The 19,987-nt window shown below is 37.1% G+C and overlaps 1 protein-coding gene across 1 annotated transcript in view; it reads right to left on the reverse strand.

Annotated features, from left to right (window-relative positions):
- LOC119075776 (neuroligin-4, Y-linked) overlaps positions 1 to 19,987 on the reverse strand; it is a 192,201-nt gene that overhangs the window by 115,623 nt on the left and 56,591 nt on the right. The window contains exon 2 of the mRNA XM_037182331.1: positions 14,208 to 14,773. Coding sequence (XP_037038226.1) covers positions 14,208 to 14,467 — 260 coding nt within the window. The 5' untranslated portion in view covers positions 14,468 to 14,773. The remainder of the gene's footprint in view (positions 1 to 14,207; positions 14,774 to 19,987) is intronic.

The following is a 19,987-nucleotide window of genomic DNA, read 5'->3' on the forward strand; positions in this document are numbered from 1 at the left end:
ACAGATCCAAGTTTTTGTCAATAAATGTCTAAGACGAATTCTGAAGATCTTTTGGCAGAACGTCATGTCAAACGAAGATTTGTGGCGCATAACCGGTGTTGAGAACATGTCATTAATGATCAGGAGAAGAAAGTGGAATTGGATAGGACACACTCTACGTAGACCCAGTGAAGACATAGCGAAAGCTGCGCTGGATTGGAATCCACAAAGAAACAGGAAGAGGGGTCGTCCAAAGATTACGTGGAAAAAGACAATCATCGAAGAAGCCAAGGACCAAGGAAAGACTTGGAACGAAGTGAAAGCCTTGGCGCTGAATCGTGTGCGATGGAGGCAATTTGTTGTTGCCTTATGCTCCCCCGCGGAATAAGACAAGATGATGATGATGATGATGGTTCCCTGATTTTAGGATTCGAAATGATTTCTCTAGCATTTGTCAACTTCCATCAAGGTCTTTAATTAAATCGGGTTGTTCTTGACATAACCAATCTACTCCCATGATGGTTCCCTGATTTTGGGATTCGAAGTGATTCCTCTAGCATTTGTCAACTTCCAACAGGTTTTGCGATGAATTCAGATTGTTCTCGATATAAAAAACCCTCTGAAATGTGGTTCGTAGATTTTGGGATTCAAAGTGATTTTTCTAGCATTTCTGACCTTCCATCAGGGTTCTTGATAAATTCGGGTTGGTCTTGACATTAATGACTGGTCCCATTTGGAGATTTCCGGATCCGAAGTGATTCCTCCAGCATTTCTCAACTTCCATCAGGGTTTTCGATGAAATCGAGTTGTTCTTGACGTAAACAACCTGCTCACATGATTGTTCCCAGATTTCAGGATTCGAAGTGATTTCTCTAGCATTTCTAAACTTCCATCAGGGTTTTTGATGGAATTGGGGTATTATTGACATAACAATCCTGATCTCATGATGGTTCCCAGATTTTGGGATTCGAAGTGATTTCTCCAGCATTTCTCAACTTCCATCAGGTTTTTCTATGAAATCTGGTTGTTCTTGACATAAACAACCTGCTCACATGATGGTCCCCAGATGTTGGGATTCTAAGTGATTTTTCTAGCGTTTCTCAACTTCCATCAGGGCTTTCGATGAAATCGAGTTGTTCTTGACATAACTAACCTGATACCATGATGGTTTCCAGATTTCAGGATTCGAAGTGATTTCTCTAGCGTTTCGCAACTCCCATCAGGGTTTTTGATGGAATTCGGCTATTTTTGACATAACAATGGGTTCCCGGATTTTGGGACTCAAAGTGATTTTTATAGAATTTCTGAACTTCCATCAGGGTTCTTGATGAAATCGGGTTATTCTTGACACAGCCAACCTATTTCCATGTTGGTTCCCTAGCAAAATAATCCGGCTGTTTTAAGAGATATCAATTATTTTGTAAGTAACGACACAGGGACTTGCATCACCTTGACCATATAAGCGTGTTTTTTTGACTGATACATATATATGACATCGAACACAAAACAACTAATGTGCAATGTGTATTCATGTGAAAGTATAACGAAAAGTAGTGTTATAAAACTCGACAAAAAATCACATTTCCGTTCAGATTTTCCAGAGATAATCGATATAGCTTTTCTGTATGTAATAGAAACCTATTTCACACACAAAATTCTTTCTTTTCATTTTTTTTTCTGTATTCACTGATATGGTTTTGTTTGCGACTATACGTGTGACTCTCTAGGCATTGTTCGATATGAGACGAACATGCGTAGAAAATGAGGGTTTAATTGGAAGTGAAAAGATGGATTTATATCAAAACCGAAAATGTCTCCCAGTATTTACGCTTCCATATTATATGACAAATAATGGGTATTTGACTTTGACATTCGTATCCATTTTCACATCCCCGAAAAACTTTTATATTTTTGTCCGCTCCCAATGCCTATAAATTTTGATAAATTTTGGTGTAATTTCGAGTGTAATTTACTTAATGGTCAGTAGAACATTTATATAAATTTGCTTTTCGGTGGACCACAATTTTTTCCCCGTATCCGATAGTATAACTCAATATTATCCGATTTTTATTGCGGTATATCTGCCATAAATTCGTAAAAAAAGGAAGATAAAAATAGAGAGAAAGTGTCGAAAATGAAAACCAATCGCCAAAAACAAAAACAATTTCGAGAAATTAATTCATTTTCACTTTAGTTAAATTAAGTTTTTTTTAGACCCGTACGAAGTACTGGGGTCTTATGCGTTTACGCATACGTCCGTAACACGTCGAATTGGACTCCCTGAGTAAGGGGAAACCTCTTGTGGTTGTCTAGAGATGCCAAATCACTGAAAAAAAAATGTCCGTCTGTCCGTCTGTCCGTCTGCACGATAACATGAGTAAAACGCATCTGATTTTGAAAATTCTTTTATTTCCCGTTTGGTAATGTCAAAAGACAGGCTAAGTTCGAAGATGAGTGATTTTGGATCGACCCTTCCCGAGCTGTGGCCCAATAAGTGCTTTACGGTTTTTCGAAGATATCTCCGGACATTCAAACGTTACACTTGTAAGTGATACGTCAAATAAAAGGTATTTACAATACCGATCGACAACAAAAAAGTTTATGGAAATCGGATGACCGACTCGTGAGTTAGACCCCTTGGTGTGGAACAGGCACAGGGCGGCAAGCAGTTTTTGCTTGTAGGTCGGCCACATTTGAACATATTTCGTCTGTTTTAGCTTTATTAGATAGGTATTGACCGTACCAATCAGGGAAAAAAAAGTTTATGAAATTATGTTCTCCGGAGCGTGAGCTAGGTCTCTTGGAGTGAGCTCTTATCTGGCTACTCGGCCGTACAGTGAACGTGGAGTATTTTGTCAATATCTCGTGAAAATTTTGACCGAATTTAATGAATTTTTTTTTGTTTGAAAGGTACTAACGAATGTAAAGCGTCGGTAAAATTTCCGGTCTCCTAACAAAATGGCTGCCGGTGGCCATATTGGATTTTAATAAAAGTGATATAAAGTGGGAAAAATGATACTTAGAGAGTTTCTGTTAACATGGAAATAATTGGTTATGTGTGTGGGGTGTTTCAGGCATTCCATATATGGACATCTATATATACCCATATACAGCTATATTGAGCTATATACAGGCATATAGAGCTATATAATAGCATATTCATCTGTGAAATGTTTATTTATAGGAGAATATAGGTAAATATAGCGGTATATAGCTGTTTAAATAGGAATTTATGAAAGTTGACTTCGTACGGGGCTGTCTATATTGCCTCCGGCAATTTATTTGTATATGCTAACAAGGCAAAGAAAGATAATGTAAGTGATTTTAAAGGGCGAATAGCTTTTCAGTAGAGAATGAAGTAAAAGAAATGAAGAGTTTCACAGTAAAGGCTTTTGATACGAATAGGTGTTTCGTACGGGTCTGCGTTAGCTATGTTTTGTATGTCATTTTGCGGTTAACGACGATACAGAGCCGCAGATAGTCAGTGAGGCATGGTCTTGAATGTGGTAGGGGAAACCTTTTTCAGAATTGTTGCCAGTAATTATCGGAAAAATAGAGTTGCACTCAAAGGCTAGTTCACAGTTCATGGAGATGCGGGAAAACATGAAAAGTAGGAAATTATGCAGTTTTGCTTGTTTTCTCGCCTATAACTAATATTATACAATACAGTCCCGATTTTCTGTTTTGATCTCGTCAATACATTTCTTTTGACACATCGCACACGATTTTTGAGCAAAAACATTCAGAGAATATACTTGAAAAACCAGTGAAAAACAGGCAAAACAAAACGAAATCTCTGTTCCGGGAACTGGACTTCAAACCTCCGTCGCTGCTTTGAAGCACTTTCCATTCAGTCGCAACAACGTGATTACGCTAGAAAGTTAGATGGGTGCGCAAAACAGAGGTAAGCAGCGTAAGAGTCATATTTTTTTTGAAATCGCGGGTCTCAAAACAGTCAGCGTATATGCCTGTTTCCCCCTGTTTTCCGACGGGAAACAGGCAAATACGCCGACTGTTTTGTACAACAGTAGCGATAGGCGAGAAAGCAAGCAAAACTGCATATCTTCCTGTTTTCCCGCATCTCCAGAGGAAAATATTGACAGAAAATGTATGGGTTATCTGTCAAATATTTTGCAAGCCCGATGTAGACCTGTAGAACTGTGTACTCAACGTTTAAGTATAGGTCAAATGTAAACCGGATGTTTACACACTTGCTAAATATTGGACATTTGTCTTATACATTTCCTGGCAGATTTTGCACAGTTCGTGAGACCATGCAGAATTCATGAACATTACCTGAAAAATTGCCTGAAGAAATCCGTTAAACACAGAGAAATGATAAGTGGCGAGATAGAAGGAACATTGGAATGACAGTTTAGAAGGAACATTGGAATGTCAGTTGGCTCCAATGGGAAAGAATGTGATAGAATAGATCGTTGCACAGAGAGGATTCGCTCAGTTTCGCTGTAAATTTAATTTTGCACACTGTACGGTATTGTTTAAATTTCCATTTAACACAATGGAAAAGAATGGAACTCACGCATATTATTTTTGCCGTACATCGGCAAACACGCATACATCTTTACGAAAATAGCTCTCTTTGCATCTGTCTATTGCATTAAAAATTCTCTCACATTCTCTCACATTCTCTCTTATAGGAGCCAACTGTCATTCCAATATTCCTTCTATCTCGGCACAGGCGTACCAACTTATCATTTCTCTGGTTAAACGACCAGTAAAATTACAGAAGATTAATATCGTTTGTTTAGACATTACAAGCTAGACGTCATGCCACACACATCGCTTTACGATAAACACATCAAGAGTCAAGAGGTAACATGAAATCACCAGCAACCTTCAACTGTTTTGTATAAAACATACAGCGACGCAACCCCGTACAAATTCAAAAGATCATGCAATTTGTAGATGTAGATGCTTACGTTAAACAATTTGTAAAACATTGAATTACATACACAGAACTTCCTTATCCTTGACAACCGCACAATATACATGAATTTTCTCATAGAACATTGTGTGCTTGCGTCGTAATGGAAAATATGAAAATGGAACCGGGGTAAATAAAATACTTCTGCAATTCTTCACGAAATATCATAGCGAAAACGTTTGATTAAAACTTTTCTTTGTTCTCGTTGCGTTCTTGGTTTTAGATATATATATTTCCGTCTAATTCCATCCGAACACACACACACACTCACATGGCCCATATATCAGGACACAATTTTAGCGCGTTCCTTCATAATCACGGATGAATATCCATTTTATATTTATGTTCTGTGTTATCCTTGCCGCAAACGTACTTGTGCTTAATCGTGTCAAGTTATGCTGTAATGTAATCCGAAACTCTTGGCACACGAACTTAAATTAATGGAAATCTTAAATTCAATTTGTACATTAAAAACATATCAAGAGCGATGGAAATTTCACAGTTTGAGCGAAGTTTTTTTGAGGATAATTTTCTATTGTATGGCATTGATGGAGCAATGCCGGAATATTTTTCGTGTAATGTTATACCAGGGAAAATATAATGTAACAAGGATTTACGGAAAGAAAATCGTTTTTGTGAAAGCTTAAGGATTTTTTTTCTTCCCTTTAAGATTAAGTGTATCGAAAGCGGTTGGAAACCAGAGTAAGGGTACCATTACAATGGATCCGTACGTATACATTGTGTTATTTTCATTATAGTTATAAGTTTTATGGCCAAGTCGGTTTAACAATTTAGGAAGTGTTGGGTGAGGATTTTTTGCCCCATAGTTTCGTTGACAACGTTGATGTAGGTTACACTGTGAAATTGTAACTCTGGTTAATTCCAGAGTTTAGATATAGAAAATGGTTAGTAAAGATATGGAAACAAAGAAAACGAGTTGATTGACGCAAGGCAGGCCTCAGAAAGCCTTCGGATATCGTTTAAAGATGCTGTGAAGTTGAATACCAATCAGACAAACTTCTATAAATCGTTTATACCATTGGTTTCAGGCGAGTACGCAGGGGAACGATTCCTAATTTAGCCTGCTACAGACGATACCAATAATAAACGACAGGCTCTGACTAATGAGGTCTTATATAGCAAAAAGCATGTTCAAAACAAATGAAATAAAAGATGACTGACAGGTTAAGAATTCGTGTCCCGACAGATGTCACCTTAAGTTACGAATATTAAGTACCACTCTTACCATTAAGAAAGGAACTGTCAAGTTACGAATTCTAAAATTCACGAGAAGTACTTGAAAAAAGTCATCGAAAAGAATGAAAAATCATGTCCGCACGTTAGTAAGCGGGTGTGACGCAAGTCCACTAACAAAACATAGCTAACGCCGACCCGTACGAAACACCTATTCGTATCAAAAGCCTTTAATGTGAAACTCTTCATTTCTCTTACTTCATTTTCTTCTCTGCTGAAAAACTATTCTCCCTTTAAAATCACTTACATTATCCACTCTTTGCCTTGTTATCATATACAACTAAATTGCCGGAGGTATAGGTATAGGTATAGGTATAGGTATATATAGATGTCCGTATATGGAATCCCTGAAACCCCACACACATAACAAATTATTTCCATGTTAACAGAAACTCTCTAAGTGTCATTTTTCCCAAGATATTTCTATTTTACTAAAATCCAATATGGCCGCCGGCAGCCATTTTGTTAGGAGACCGGAAATAGTACCGACGCTTTACATTCGTTAATACCTTTCAAACAAAAAAAAATTCATGAAATTCGGTCAAAATTTACTCGAGATATTGTCAAAATACACCACGTTCACTGTACTTCCGAGTAGCCAGATAAGAGCTCACTCCAAGAGACCTAGCTCACGCTCCGGAGAACATAATTTCATAAATTTTTTTTCCCTGATTGGTACGGTCAATACCTATCTAATAAAGCTAAAACAGACGAAATATGTTCAAATGTGGCCGACCTACAAGCAAAAACTGCTTGCCGCCCTGTGCCTGTTCCACACCAAGGGGTCTAACTCACGAGTCGGTCATCCGATTTCCATAAACTTTTTTTTGTCGATCGGTATTGTAAATACCTTTTATTTGACGTATCACTTACAAGTTTAACGTTTAAATGTCCGGAGATATCTTCGAAAAACCGTAAAGCACTTATTGGGCCACAGCTCGGGAGGGGTCGATCCAAAATCACTCATCTTCGAACTTAGCCTGTCTTTTGACATTACCAAACGGGAAAAAAAAGAATTTTCAAAATCGGATGCGTTTTACTCAAGTTATCGTGCAGACAGACGGACAGACGGACAGACGGACATTTTTTTTTTCGCGGATTTGGCATCTCTAGACAACCACAATAGGTTTCCCCTTACTCAGGGAGTCCAATTCGACGTGTTACAAACGTATGCGTAAACCCATAAGACCCCAGTACTTCGTACGGGTCTAAAAAGATATTTTTTTTGTGACAGCGGAGCATGTTTCAGCAACTTTTTGACTTATCCCCTTGCCTCCAATGGCCTTGAATATCTAGAATCTAGGAATCCATATGAGTTCAACGAGCTATATCACATTATTACAGCTTCAAAATTGGCCGAGATATTAAACTTCGAAATATTATATGGAAAAGTGGATGCAGCAACCCCCAAAAGTTTCTATAGATTTTCCTGAAATTTTGATTTTTGGCTAATAATGGCCCAAAAATAAGAATGGAATTTTTGAAAGTTGGAAAAAATCCATAGTTTGGGAGCTGGAGCTCCACAAAGTCTCCATACAAATGCCATATAAAAGCCAATTTGTATGTGTGTTGTATATTATGGTGCATGATATGGCTGGTAATGTGGTGAAAGGTGTGTGTTGTTTTGGGATGTGTTTCTTGTTGGAAATTCCTGGGATTATTAAGTATAAACTGCCACGAGGTTAGTTCTCAAATTTTGGGATGACAGATGATTACTCTGGCACTTCCTAACTTCTATCGGATCTTTTTGATGGATTTGGGTTATTTTCGACATGAGTGAGATGTTCCAAGATTGGTTTCTAGGTTATGGGATTCAGACTAATTTCTCTAGAATTTTTTGACTTCCATAAGGTTTTTTGATGTTGTCGAAAAGACTTACTTACAAAAACCCTTAAAAAGGGTAAATGTGGCGCAAGTCCTTTATCTTACTTACAAAATAACTGATATCGCTGAGGGTGACGCATTGTGCGCAGTACGCAAAAGTTTTATTAACAAATAATTAGCCCAAAAATTTGTGAAAGAAAATTTTACAAGAAGTAATCTGCGTCACAGGTGGCAGAATCTGATGTTGAGGAACCTATTGTTAGGAAAATGGTTGAAAAATGTGCTGAAAGAATTTAAACGGAAGAAAACCGAATCAACTGCCACTTGTGACGCAAATTTCTTTTTGTAAAATTTCTCAAATTTTTTGATAATAAAACTGTTGCGTACGGCGCACAATTCGTCACCCTCCTCGATATCAGTTATTTTGTAAGTAAACTTAAGGGGCTTTTGACTGATCAGAGTTTACATCAGGTTTACACGAATGAAAAGAAAGCGTTCGTCTCTCACATTTTCTGTCAAAATTTATGTAATCAACTTTAAGACATAGTATGAGCTGAGCACATCATGAGCCCATGCTAGACGCATGAAAATTATCGACAGAAAAACCTGATGTAAACGTTAATTTTTCAGGTAATGTACATGCCATGCATCTTGCATGGTCTTACGAACTGTACAGTGTATCGTTAGGAATCGAACAATTTTTTGGCGAAGCGGGGAATATTGATTGAAAAGGATTGAACACAACATCATCATCATTTTCTAAACCAAAATTTGCTGTTTATCCAACGCACTTCCAAGCATGAGTGATCATAGTGGTCAACTGTAGAAAGTACACTACTTTACACGAAAAATTTTTACGTTTGTATGATACACTGTCCAGTTTCACTTCAGTACTCTATTTAGATTACCACTCATGCTTGAGTGCCTTGGTTTATCGTAATCGCTCACGGGCGAATAGTGCATGACAGAAGACAAAATTGACAGATGTGTGCATATTATGCACTCCAGAAACACCTAAATTGTGCATGTATCAAGCCATATTACAATGTTCGCACCAGTTCAATAATTTGTTCCGTTTCCCGCACCTTCCACTGAGACGTCTTCGTAGGTTGTTCAAAATAATGGTAAAAGTATTGAAGATATAGACCGATGAGTGTGTCTCATTCTTTTCCATATTGCGTTAAATTTGATCAGTCAAAAACACTCAAAAGAGTAAAAGTGACGCAAGTCCCTGTGCATACTTCCAAAACAACTCATATCGCTGGAGGTGACGCATTCTGCACTTGTACGCAAAAACGGTAACAGCAAAAATTTGACCAAAGAAATTCTAGAAACAAAATTTTACCACAAAAATTTTGCGTCACAAAGTAGCAGATGATTCGGACGTTTTAGGACGTATTCTTGCCTATTTTAAAAAATTTCTAAAAAGTACTTTCCTCAATATCTGCCACTTGTGACGCAAAATTTTTTTGATAAAATTTTGTTTCTAGAATTTCTTTGGTCAAATTTTTGCTGTTACCGTTTTTGCGTACAAGTGCAGAATGCGTCACCTCCAGCGATATCAGTTGTTTTGGAAGTATGCACAGGGACTTGCGTCACTTTTACTCTTTTGAGTGTTTTTGACTGATATCAGTTCTTTTGGAAGAATTAGTAGATTGAAAAATTTAAAAAATTTGAAAAATTTGAAAAATTTAAAATATTTTGAAAAATTTAAAAAAATTTGAAAAATTTAAAATATTTTGAAAAATTTAAAAAAATTTGAAAATTCAAAAATTTTGAAAAATTTTAAAAATTTAAAAATTTTGAAAAATTTTGAAAAATTTTAAAAATTTTAAAATTTTAAAAATACTAAATTTAGGAAAAAAAATTGAGGCGAGCAGAGCTTACCAAATACCAAAAGCGAACTAATTTGTTCTACCATACCCATCCAGACACAAACACTTAAAGGTGTTCTTATATGGGGCCTATATGGGAACTTCGAGGAGCCCTAGCTCCGAAACGAGGCCGGTTCCCCCCAAATTTTTTTTTCTGGAATGTCTTAGAATGACGACTAGAATCTACTCCCAAAATTTCAACAAAATCTAAAGAAGACTTTAGAAGATAGTAAACACGGACGGACGGACGGACGGACTAACAAAGTAACGTAGGATTTTTTCATTTCGTTTAAAGTACTGAAATTGACCAAAATGTATGGAAATGGGGCTTCTTGGAAGATTTTTTGCGCGGCCAAATTTTAAGCTGCAAGAACGTGTGATAGCTCGTTGAACTCGTACGGACGCCTAGTTTTTTTTAATGGTAACTTGGAGTCATTTGTCTTTGAATTGTAGAACTTCAATATTTGCTGTATATATGGTTCTGCAGTCTACGACAAAATTTTTTTTAAATTTTTTTTCTAGTAATAGGACTTGCGTCACGGGCGCTATGCTAACGCGCGCCCATGAACAATGCCGTACAGCGACAAAAAAAATATGCTGCGGAACTGAGCGAATCCTCTCTCTTTTAATCGATCTATTGTGTTGGTCTATTGTGTCAAAACAGTCTACCAATTACTTGAGTGATTCTTTTGTTATTTCCACAAATAAAGCACAAAAGCGCATCGATATAACGTTAACTCCGAAAAAGAGACTCAATCGCTGCAAATCTTCGCAAATTTTATAAATCGGCTCAGTGCATAGCTTGGCAATTGTGACAAATTGAATGGGGGTTGGGGATAACAAATTTGTCTATTTTCAAGCACTTTATCGCTCCGACTCAAATTAGCGCAATCTACGCGGTATAATATCAGATCCGAATGAAAGCTTACGTACACTGGCACGAGAGCTGCTCTATTCTTTAAATGCAAATGAGAATTGCAATTAAAAGAAACTTCCTAAACGAATTCTGAAAAGAAAACTATTTTCATTTATAAAAGGATTTCGTAATTAATTACTTCGTTGTCTCGTTAACACAAAATGGAAAGCGCAATATAATACTTTGTTCCGACTTGCACAGGCGTTTGTCGGAGATATTCTTATTTTTTTCTTCTTTCAAGTGAATTCTTTACGAACAGAAAGGAGACCGGTAACTCCCTTCCTTGGGTACGGAGTGCGATACATCTCTTTCAAATATTAAAATGTTTGTCGCCGTGTCTTACAAAATTGGCGAATGTTAAATTCATATATATTAGACATGGCGACATAAATTGTTCTGCACATAAAACACACATCATTCTGACGTGTATTTATTATTCACACAAAAAAGCAGCAACTTTATTTCCACTGACAATTAATTGCAAAAACCTTTAAACACATTCAATGTACCGTGTAGAATAGGGTTCCCATCTCACAAAATTTGAAAAGAGGACATTTCGATATCGGAAAAGTGAACAAAAGAGGACGATTTTAAGGTGTAAAAAAGAGGACAAAAGAGGACATTTTGAACATGAAAAATTGGACAAAATTTCGACCTTACCTATATCTTAACTAGACCCCAAAAGTGCAACAGTTTCCATTTTTCGTAAATAAAAAAATTGTGTCACAGTAAGCCCTAAATATCTGAATATTTATTCGGTTACGTTGATGTTGAACAAACAGTTAAACTAAAAAATCACAAGTCCTTATTTCTACGTTCGTAAAAATATTTTTCTTTGCTTTTTACTTTGAATAAAACATCTTTTTTTTCACGTATGCTTTCAAAAAAATCTAAGCAATCAAGATCCTTAAAATTATATTTCACTATCATTATTTGTTTGATGCTTTCAATTAAAAGCCGATTTCTTTCATCGGTCCATTGAAATCCCATCAAACTAAAAATACGTTCTACGTTCGCGTTGTGCGCGGGAATCGCAAAAAAATATTCGCAAATAATTGAAAATTCTGAATATTGTTCGAATGAACGATACTTGTCGAAAAAACTCACCCATTTCTCGTGAGCTAATTTTTTGACAGATTCGTCGCTGTCTTTTACATCCGCGATGAATTGTTTCAATTTGGCGAATTGATCGAAGCATTTATCTTCACTTATATCGACATTTTTTTGACGAAGGTATGCGATACACGCCTGAATCTCTTCGAACTCGGGCACTTCCTCCAGGTTCATCCATGTGAATACTTCAAACTCCCTGAATTGTTCGGTCCACATGTCAATATAATCTAATGCGTCTGAGTACATTTTCAAAAGTTGGCCTTTCAAATTTTTACACTCCTCAGTATCATTCGCAGCGAATATGGTTCTAACGGCAAATGGTATGAACTTCCCGTCTTTTCTTCCAGTCAGTGTCTGGAACAAGAGAAAAGGAACTTAGATTTTCAAAAGCGAGCTCATAATCGATTTTTCAACAAACATTTTTTACAGAGCGGAAGATTTTCATAGTTTCCAAAATAGACCCCTTCTCCTTTTCCATTTTCGCTGCATTGCAATGAAATATGGAGGCGAAAGAATGAATGAAGAATAGAACAGCTTCGCTCAAAGGATTTTCGAAAAATTCAGCTATGGCCACTGGTGGAGCAGCTATTGATAGAAAGTATTCTTTCAAAGGCTGATACATTTTTAAGATCCGTTCAACTCCAGGCATTATCGATAAAAAGCGCGTTTTTGTAGAGCTTAACAAGTTTTGAAAGTTGATATCAGCATCATCACAGAATTCTTTCAAAGATTCCACTCTGACTGTGTAAATCGAAAAATGTTTGTGGATTTTGAACACAATTGAATCGATATCCACACCGAATAATTCAAGCGCGTGATGTGCTGCGTTGTTTAGGATATGATCACCACAGCCAATGCCAGTTATGTTGCGCTTGAGAGCGATCTGCAGTTTCGTGTAAATATTGTCTCCAGGATTCCTATTTATGCCTCCAAAATTCGTGTTTGTATTGTCAGCTCCAAAAGCGATGCATTTTTCATTTAATTCAAAATCATTTAAATTTTGCATAATGAAGTCACTAATTGTGCCGGATTTTTCATTTTTTAATGTCGTCACATCTATTAATTTGTGCTGAATTCCTTTTTTCTTGTCGAAGTATTGAATCAAGGTCGGAAAAACTTTTTTGTTTCCAAAATTACTTCCATCGGTAGAAACACCAACAAATTTAATTCCGCTTAAAATGTCATGGACAGTTTCCAATGAATATGGAGCTAATACATTATCCACAATGGCCTGTGTCTTCGTTTTTCCACACTGAACTTTAGTCGCAATTTTCGAGTCGTCGAACAACTTTGAAAGTAATTGGTGCGTACAATCAGTTGAATTATAGCTTAAATGATGGTAGACGGTGTGGTAAGCTAATGTAGCTTCGATGGCAGAAATCAGATCACTTTCTTCAGATTTAGTTAATTTAAAAGTGTCAACTAGCGGAACGGTTTTGGTCGCGCTTCTAATGTTTTTTTTATGTTTTTCACTGGCAATATGTTGCACTAAATCATGTCGGCCTTTGTTGCTGATATTGATTTTCGCGTTATTACATATGACGCACTCAACTTCGTACTCTAATTTTGTCTTAACAAACGTCGGAAATTCTTTTTCCAAATCACGTGTAAACTTGCATTTTCTTGATGGCATTTTGTTTTCGGTCGCTCACGGGACGAGCAGTAATTCTGTTGAAAATTTTTAATAATCCGGTATTACTTGAATTATCATGAATGGTTTTTTAATTTTCAACCTACCTTTACAGACAAAATGAAAATTCTCAATTGAAAAAGGCACAAATTCACATAAAATGGCTAGAACTGACGATTGTTTTGAAATTTTCTCGGTAATCCCGTTACATTTTGACATGCGATAAATAACAGTACCAGATTTTTTTAGATATGTATATGTCATAGAAGAAAATACATCAAAGATTTAAAATTATGCCGCGCAGCGATATTTTTACGGTTTTTTGGCAGAAATCGACTGTTGTTTGTTTTAACGACTGTATAAGGCTAAAAAAGAGGACAAAAGAGTAAACTTTGACTAAAAAGAGAGGTTCTAGAGTCTGGCAGTGAAAAGAAGAATTTAAGCGAAAAAGAGGACATGTCCTCTTTAAAAGTGACATATGGGAACCCTAGTGTAGAAGCACCGAGTGAAAAACATTTCATTTTCCTTTCGCTAAACAATTAATAAAACCGAAAAAGAAGAGAGAACGCAGGGAGAAAGAGAGAGAGAGAGAAAGAGAGATAATACGCCAATGCCAACGCAACGACTTAAAAACTAAACAACACCATAAATAAAACATTAAATTAATTTCACCTGTCTGCCTTTTTCACTCCGCTCCACAGTGCTCCCGTTACGGGCGGCATAAATCGTAACGAACCAACCGGCGGTGATGCATACGGTATTCCTTTGAATGCTTCCACCGGATCCAAATTCCGTCCCTCTAAATGCACAATAACACCTGAGACAGCACCATATTTCGTATGTACAACACGTGATGCTAATGGTGTCACATCACTATTGCCCCATGTTATCGGGATGAAAAATGGTAGCAAAATTAATATTGCTATTACCATTATGTGCGTTGTTAATTACTAACGACACACTTTAATTAGCACTGAATACGATTCACACTGCCACATTATTTACACACACACACGGCCCAGATTATTATTCATTTAAAATTCGGAGGTGACGCACAAAACAGAAACGTGATTCGATTCGGGACTTTTTTTTTCTTCTTCTTCTCTTTGTGTGGCTCGTTAAATTATTCGATGCACAGGCTCTTTCGCAAACAAGATTTCATGATTGTTGCATCGATACATTTTACCGACAAGTGATGAAATATTTCGCTTATCTGTCCGCGCAGTTTTGCAGCTCGCCTGTAAGAAAAAAAAAAAACATTTTTATTCAATTTGTAAATGATGCCCGCACGGGCGTAACGCAACACCGCTTCTACAAAAAAAAACTTTCAAAATTGTTTAACGGACTAACGAACATATTCGCAGCAACTGCTCGACTTCCCCGTGGCCAAATTTTGGATAATTACAATCTGCCTACCCGTACGAGTTCAGCACGTCAAAATCGGTTAAGATTTGGTCGAAATATTGAATTTCAAAAATTTTGTTTTTTGTATGAAAACAAGCAACCCACTTCAAGCAAAAGTACATAGTCTACATCTGCCAAATACCGTAGCTTTGTTCCAAGTAACTGTAAACACGAATTTTCACTGGCCGAGCATCTATATGGCGGTCATCTTGCCGGGATGACAAAAAAATTGTATCGCCCAATTTCCAATTTATTTGTTCATACAACACCATCATCATGAACGCCTAAACAACAAAACCTACGAAAAACACTCATCGCAAAAGAAACGATCAAATTTCATTTTCGATCACAGTAGCATTGACTTTTTAGACCCGTACGAAGTACTGGGGTCTTATGGGTTTACGCATACGTTTGTAACACGTCGAATTGGACTCCCTGAGTAAGGGGAAACCTATTGTGGTTGTCTAGAGATGCCAAATCCGCGAAAAAAAAATGTCCGTCTGTCCGTCTGTCTGCACGATAACTTGAGTAAAACGCATCCGATTTTGAAAATTCTTTTTTTTCCCGTTTGGTAATGTCAAAAGACAGGCTAAGTTCGAAGATGAGTGATTTTGGATCGACCCCTCCCGAGCTGTGGCCCAATAAGTGCTTTACGGTTTTTCGAAGATATCTCCGGACATTTAAACGTTAAAGTTGTAAGTGATACGTCAAATAAAAGGTATTTACAATACCGATCGACAAAAAAAAAGTTTATGGAAATCGGATGACCGACTCGTGAGTTAGACCCCTTGGTGTGGAACAGGCACAGGGCGGCAAGCAGTTTTTGCTTGTAGGTCGGCCACATTTGAACATATTTCGTCTGTTTTAGCTTTATTAGATAGGTATTGACCGTACCAATCAGGGAAAAAATTTTTTATGAAATTATGTTCTCCGGAGCGTGAGCTAGGTCTCTTGGAGTGAGCTCTTATCTGGCTACTCGGAAGTACAGTGAACGTGGTGTATTTTGACAATATCTCGAGTAAATTTTGACCGAATTTCATGAATTTTTTTTTGTTTGAAAGGTATTAACGAATGTAAAGAGTCGGTACTATTTCCGGTCTCCTAACAAAATGGCTGCCGGCGGCCATATTGGATTTTAGTAAAATAGAAATATCTTGGGAAAAATGATACTTAGAGAGTTTCTGTTAACATGGAAATAATTTGTTATGTGTGTGGGGTTTCAGGGATTCCATATACGGACATCTATATATACCTATAGACAGCTATATTGAGCTATATACAGGCATATATTTATCTGTGAAATGTTTATTTATAGTGAAATATAGTTAAATATAGCGGTATATAGCTGTTTAAATAGGAATTTATGAAATTTGTCTTCGTACGGGGCTGTCTATATTGCCTCCGGCAATTTAGTTGTATATGATAACAAGGCAAAGAGTGGATAATGTAAGTGATTTTAAAGGGAGAATAGTTTTTCAGCAGAGAAGAAAATGAAGTAAGAGAAATGAAGAGTTTCACATTAAAGGCTTTTGATACGAATATAGGTGTTTCGTACGGGTCGGCGTTAGCTATGTTTGTGTATATGACCGATACACAATCACTTTTGTCTCAGTTGCATTCAGAAACTCAGAGAAGAAGGACGTGCGCTTGTTTTTTTTCTGATCTGTGACGCCGCTATCATTATGCTCTTCAAGCCAAAGAATTCAGTTGCATTCGGCAACTGATGCGCAATAGACGTGAAGGTTCGAAATTGATAATTAAAGTAAAACTGCTTTCGGGTCAGCATTTCTGATTCTTTTGATTACATTCAATCGTTTCAGCGATATCGTAAAACTTTGGCTAGCACTTTATTGCGTCTTTCGCAACTCCCTTTAGTTCCAAAGGCATCGCGTTTATATACCATGAAACGGTAAGACGTAGACGATGCGCGTGTTGTGGTCACATGCACTCATTGAATGGGGCGACTGCATTCACACTTTGGTCTGACTGTGACAACCTTTTCGCATTAATGTTGATCATTGCAATTACGAAGCGATTGAATGTACGGTTTTTGGAATTTGTAATTTCTCCTTCGGGGAACTTAATCTGTTCTACGGTGGAGTTCATTTAAAACACATCCAGGGACTCCACGCAAAATTTAACATGAGTGAGGTGTTCCAAGGTTGGTTCCTAACTTTTTGGATGACAGATGATTCCTCTGGTACTTCCTAACTTCCATCGGATTTTTTGATGGATTTGGGTTTTTGGGTTCGGACGTTTGTTCCTAAATTTTGGGATGACAGATTATTCCTCTGGCACTTCCCAACTTCCACCGGATTTTTCGATGGATTTGGGCTATTTTCGACATGAGTGAGGTGTTCCAAAGTTGGTTCCTAAATTTCCGGATGACAACTGATTCCTCCTGGCACTTCCTAACTTCCATCGAATTTTTTGATGGATTTGGATAATTTTCGACATGATTGAGGTGTTCCAAGGTTGGCTCCTAAATTTTGGGATGACAGATGATTCCTCTGGCACTTTCGATCGATTTATCGATTTATGGATTTGGGTTATTTTCGATATAAGTGAGGTGTACCACGATTGGTTTTTGGGATTCAAACTGATTTCTCTAGAATTTCTTAACTTTAACAAGGTTTTTTGATGCTGCCGACATGACATACTTACAAAAGTGGTGATATCAGTCAAAAAAACCCTTAGGATAAATTTGACGCAAGTCCTTTATCTTGCTTACAAAAGATTTAACTGATATCGCTGAGGGTGACGCATTGTGACGCCGTACGCGAAAGTTTTATCAACAAAAAATTGACCCAAAAAAATTTGTGAAACAAAATTTTACGAGAGTAAATTTGTGTCACAGACCGATGTTGAGGACCCAATTATTAGGAAAATTTTTAAAAAATGTACTGAAAGAATTTAAACGGAAGAAAACCGAATGCAGATGCCATTAGGCACAGTGTTGGATATCGAACGGTAGTTTCTACTCGGTAATAGTTGCAAATCAGAGTCGTCGTGGAAAGAGAAGATCGAATTGGCACTGATTTGTGCAAGAAAATTACTTTTCAAGCAGAATAAACATATAAGTGAAAAGGGCAACACGTCCGAATTAAAGTGTTTAATTCTCCGCCCCAAAGTCCACAATTCTAAAGATCTGACAGGTAGCCAGATCGTCTGTTGAAGATTCAACACACAGTATAATAAAGAGACTATTGGCTCCCGGTGCCAACAGCATTTTCCATAATTATTTTCCAAACGAATGGTAAAATGCTTTTTTAGCTAATGAGAGGTTTCGAATCGAATTGAGGAATCAAATTCGCTAAAAAAGCCTTTCAGCATAAGTTAGGAACAACGCTTTTCCTAAACGACGTGGGAAATAAACGACGAAGTCGCGATATTTCAACAATAGTTGGAAAAACAGTCTTGATTGTATGCGTGGATTAGCTGAAAAACAGGTGAAGGCAATGAAATTTGGAATTTGCATCGTAGATCGTAACAAACCTCCGTAAGACTCTACTTCCTCTGAAATAACACCCCAGAGATATAACACCTCGACAAATGTTTGTAAGAAAAGTGCATGTTTTCGGTTCATGATCACCTCACACTATGCACACAAGCTTCGAAGAATTTTTTTGAAAGTGGTTTTGGCTTCCTCTGGAAAATGCGTCCGATTTCGGTCGGCAGTTTTTCAAAAGAATCCCTCCATACAATCCTCATATAAGGTAACAAAAACAACTTGAGAAATACATTTTTAACGATGACAGCCAAATCATCAGCCATTTCTGCCGAAGCCACAAGGACCTGCGTCACCTTCACCATTCAAGGACATTTTTGACTGATCTAGTTCACAGAATTTTGATCTGTTAGGTGCGGATACTCGGGGGGTGGTAATAGACAAATTGAAATGCTACGGATTAATGTAGCACATAAGTATAACCATAACATTACACATTCCACATGCAAAGTCATATACCTTGTGTAAGTGTACCCTTATATCACCGAACACACAACCACTATGTTTTATCGATTTTACATTTTCGACAAGAAAATTTACACAAATATGGATTTATGTTTGCTGATGATTCGGAATAGGTAATACGCTATACATGTACAATGTAAAAGGTAGACGAATCTCTACAGCTCTGAATCGGTTGTGTGATTGAATAATATGTTCCAACATTGTGTGCATGCATTGCATATATACCGAGTGTATAACATGAAAGCTTTTGAAATTGATGATTCGATTTGTTGTGTATGTAATACGATAAAAGCATATGGAAAATGCAATAAACACGTCGATAATCTTCTTCATGCCTGCATTATCACTGCATTAGAAGATCCTGGATGCCCCCCTCGCGAAGTGTTTATACTGACTGTATATCGCGTATCTATATCAACACACGCGGGTGATTTTAATATTCTTGTCATGCAATCAGTCTATAGCAACGGTTAGCCAAGTTGGAAAGCAATTTTTAGATTTTGGTTTTTAGCGGAAATACAGTCGAAGGCAGTCAATTTTCAGCATAAATTAGCTTCAGCTGTTTTTCAGCTGATCCATACAAACAATCACAACCGTTTATACGTCTTTATACGGTTTTACCACTATCATGCGCGTGCGTGTAGCAGCTTCAACCATATGAACAAGGAAAACCAGTTTTGATTGAATCAGCTGAAAAACAGCTGAAGCAAATTTATGCTAAAAATTGACTGCCTTTGACTGTAGTTATTTGTTCAGGGAGTGGAAAAAAGTTGGAAATTGCATTTCGAGAGTGTTGTTTGTGGCCACAAGTCACAACGTTTTTCGAAGTATCTGCGTAGTATAGGGGCGAAAATGACTATTTTCTCGCCTGCGTTGTGGAAAACTGTTTCTCACGCTAGCCATGGAAAAATCACTATTTTTTTCCTATGAAGCGGAAATTTCATGCTGATTTTAGTGTAACCATATTCAATTTCACCGTTCAAGGCCCACAGATATGTCAGGGAAAAGTAAGAAAAAAGAGGTGAGAAAACCACAACTTTCTCCCCTGAACTGTCATCAGAGAGAGCGTCAACAA

Source organism: Bradysia coprophila, unplaced genomic scaffold (assembly GCF_014529535.1).
Source record: "Bradysia coprophila strain Holo2 unplaced genomic scaffold, BU_Bcop_v1 contig_232, whole genome shotgun sequence".
NCBI classification, from domain to species: Eukaryota; Metazoa; Arthropoda; class Insecta; order Diptera; family Sciaridae; genus Bradysia; species Bradysia coprophila.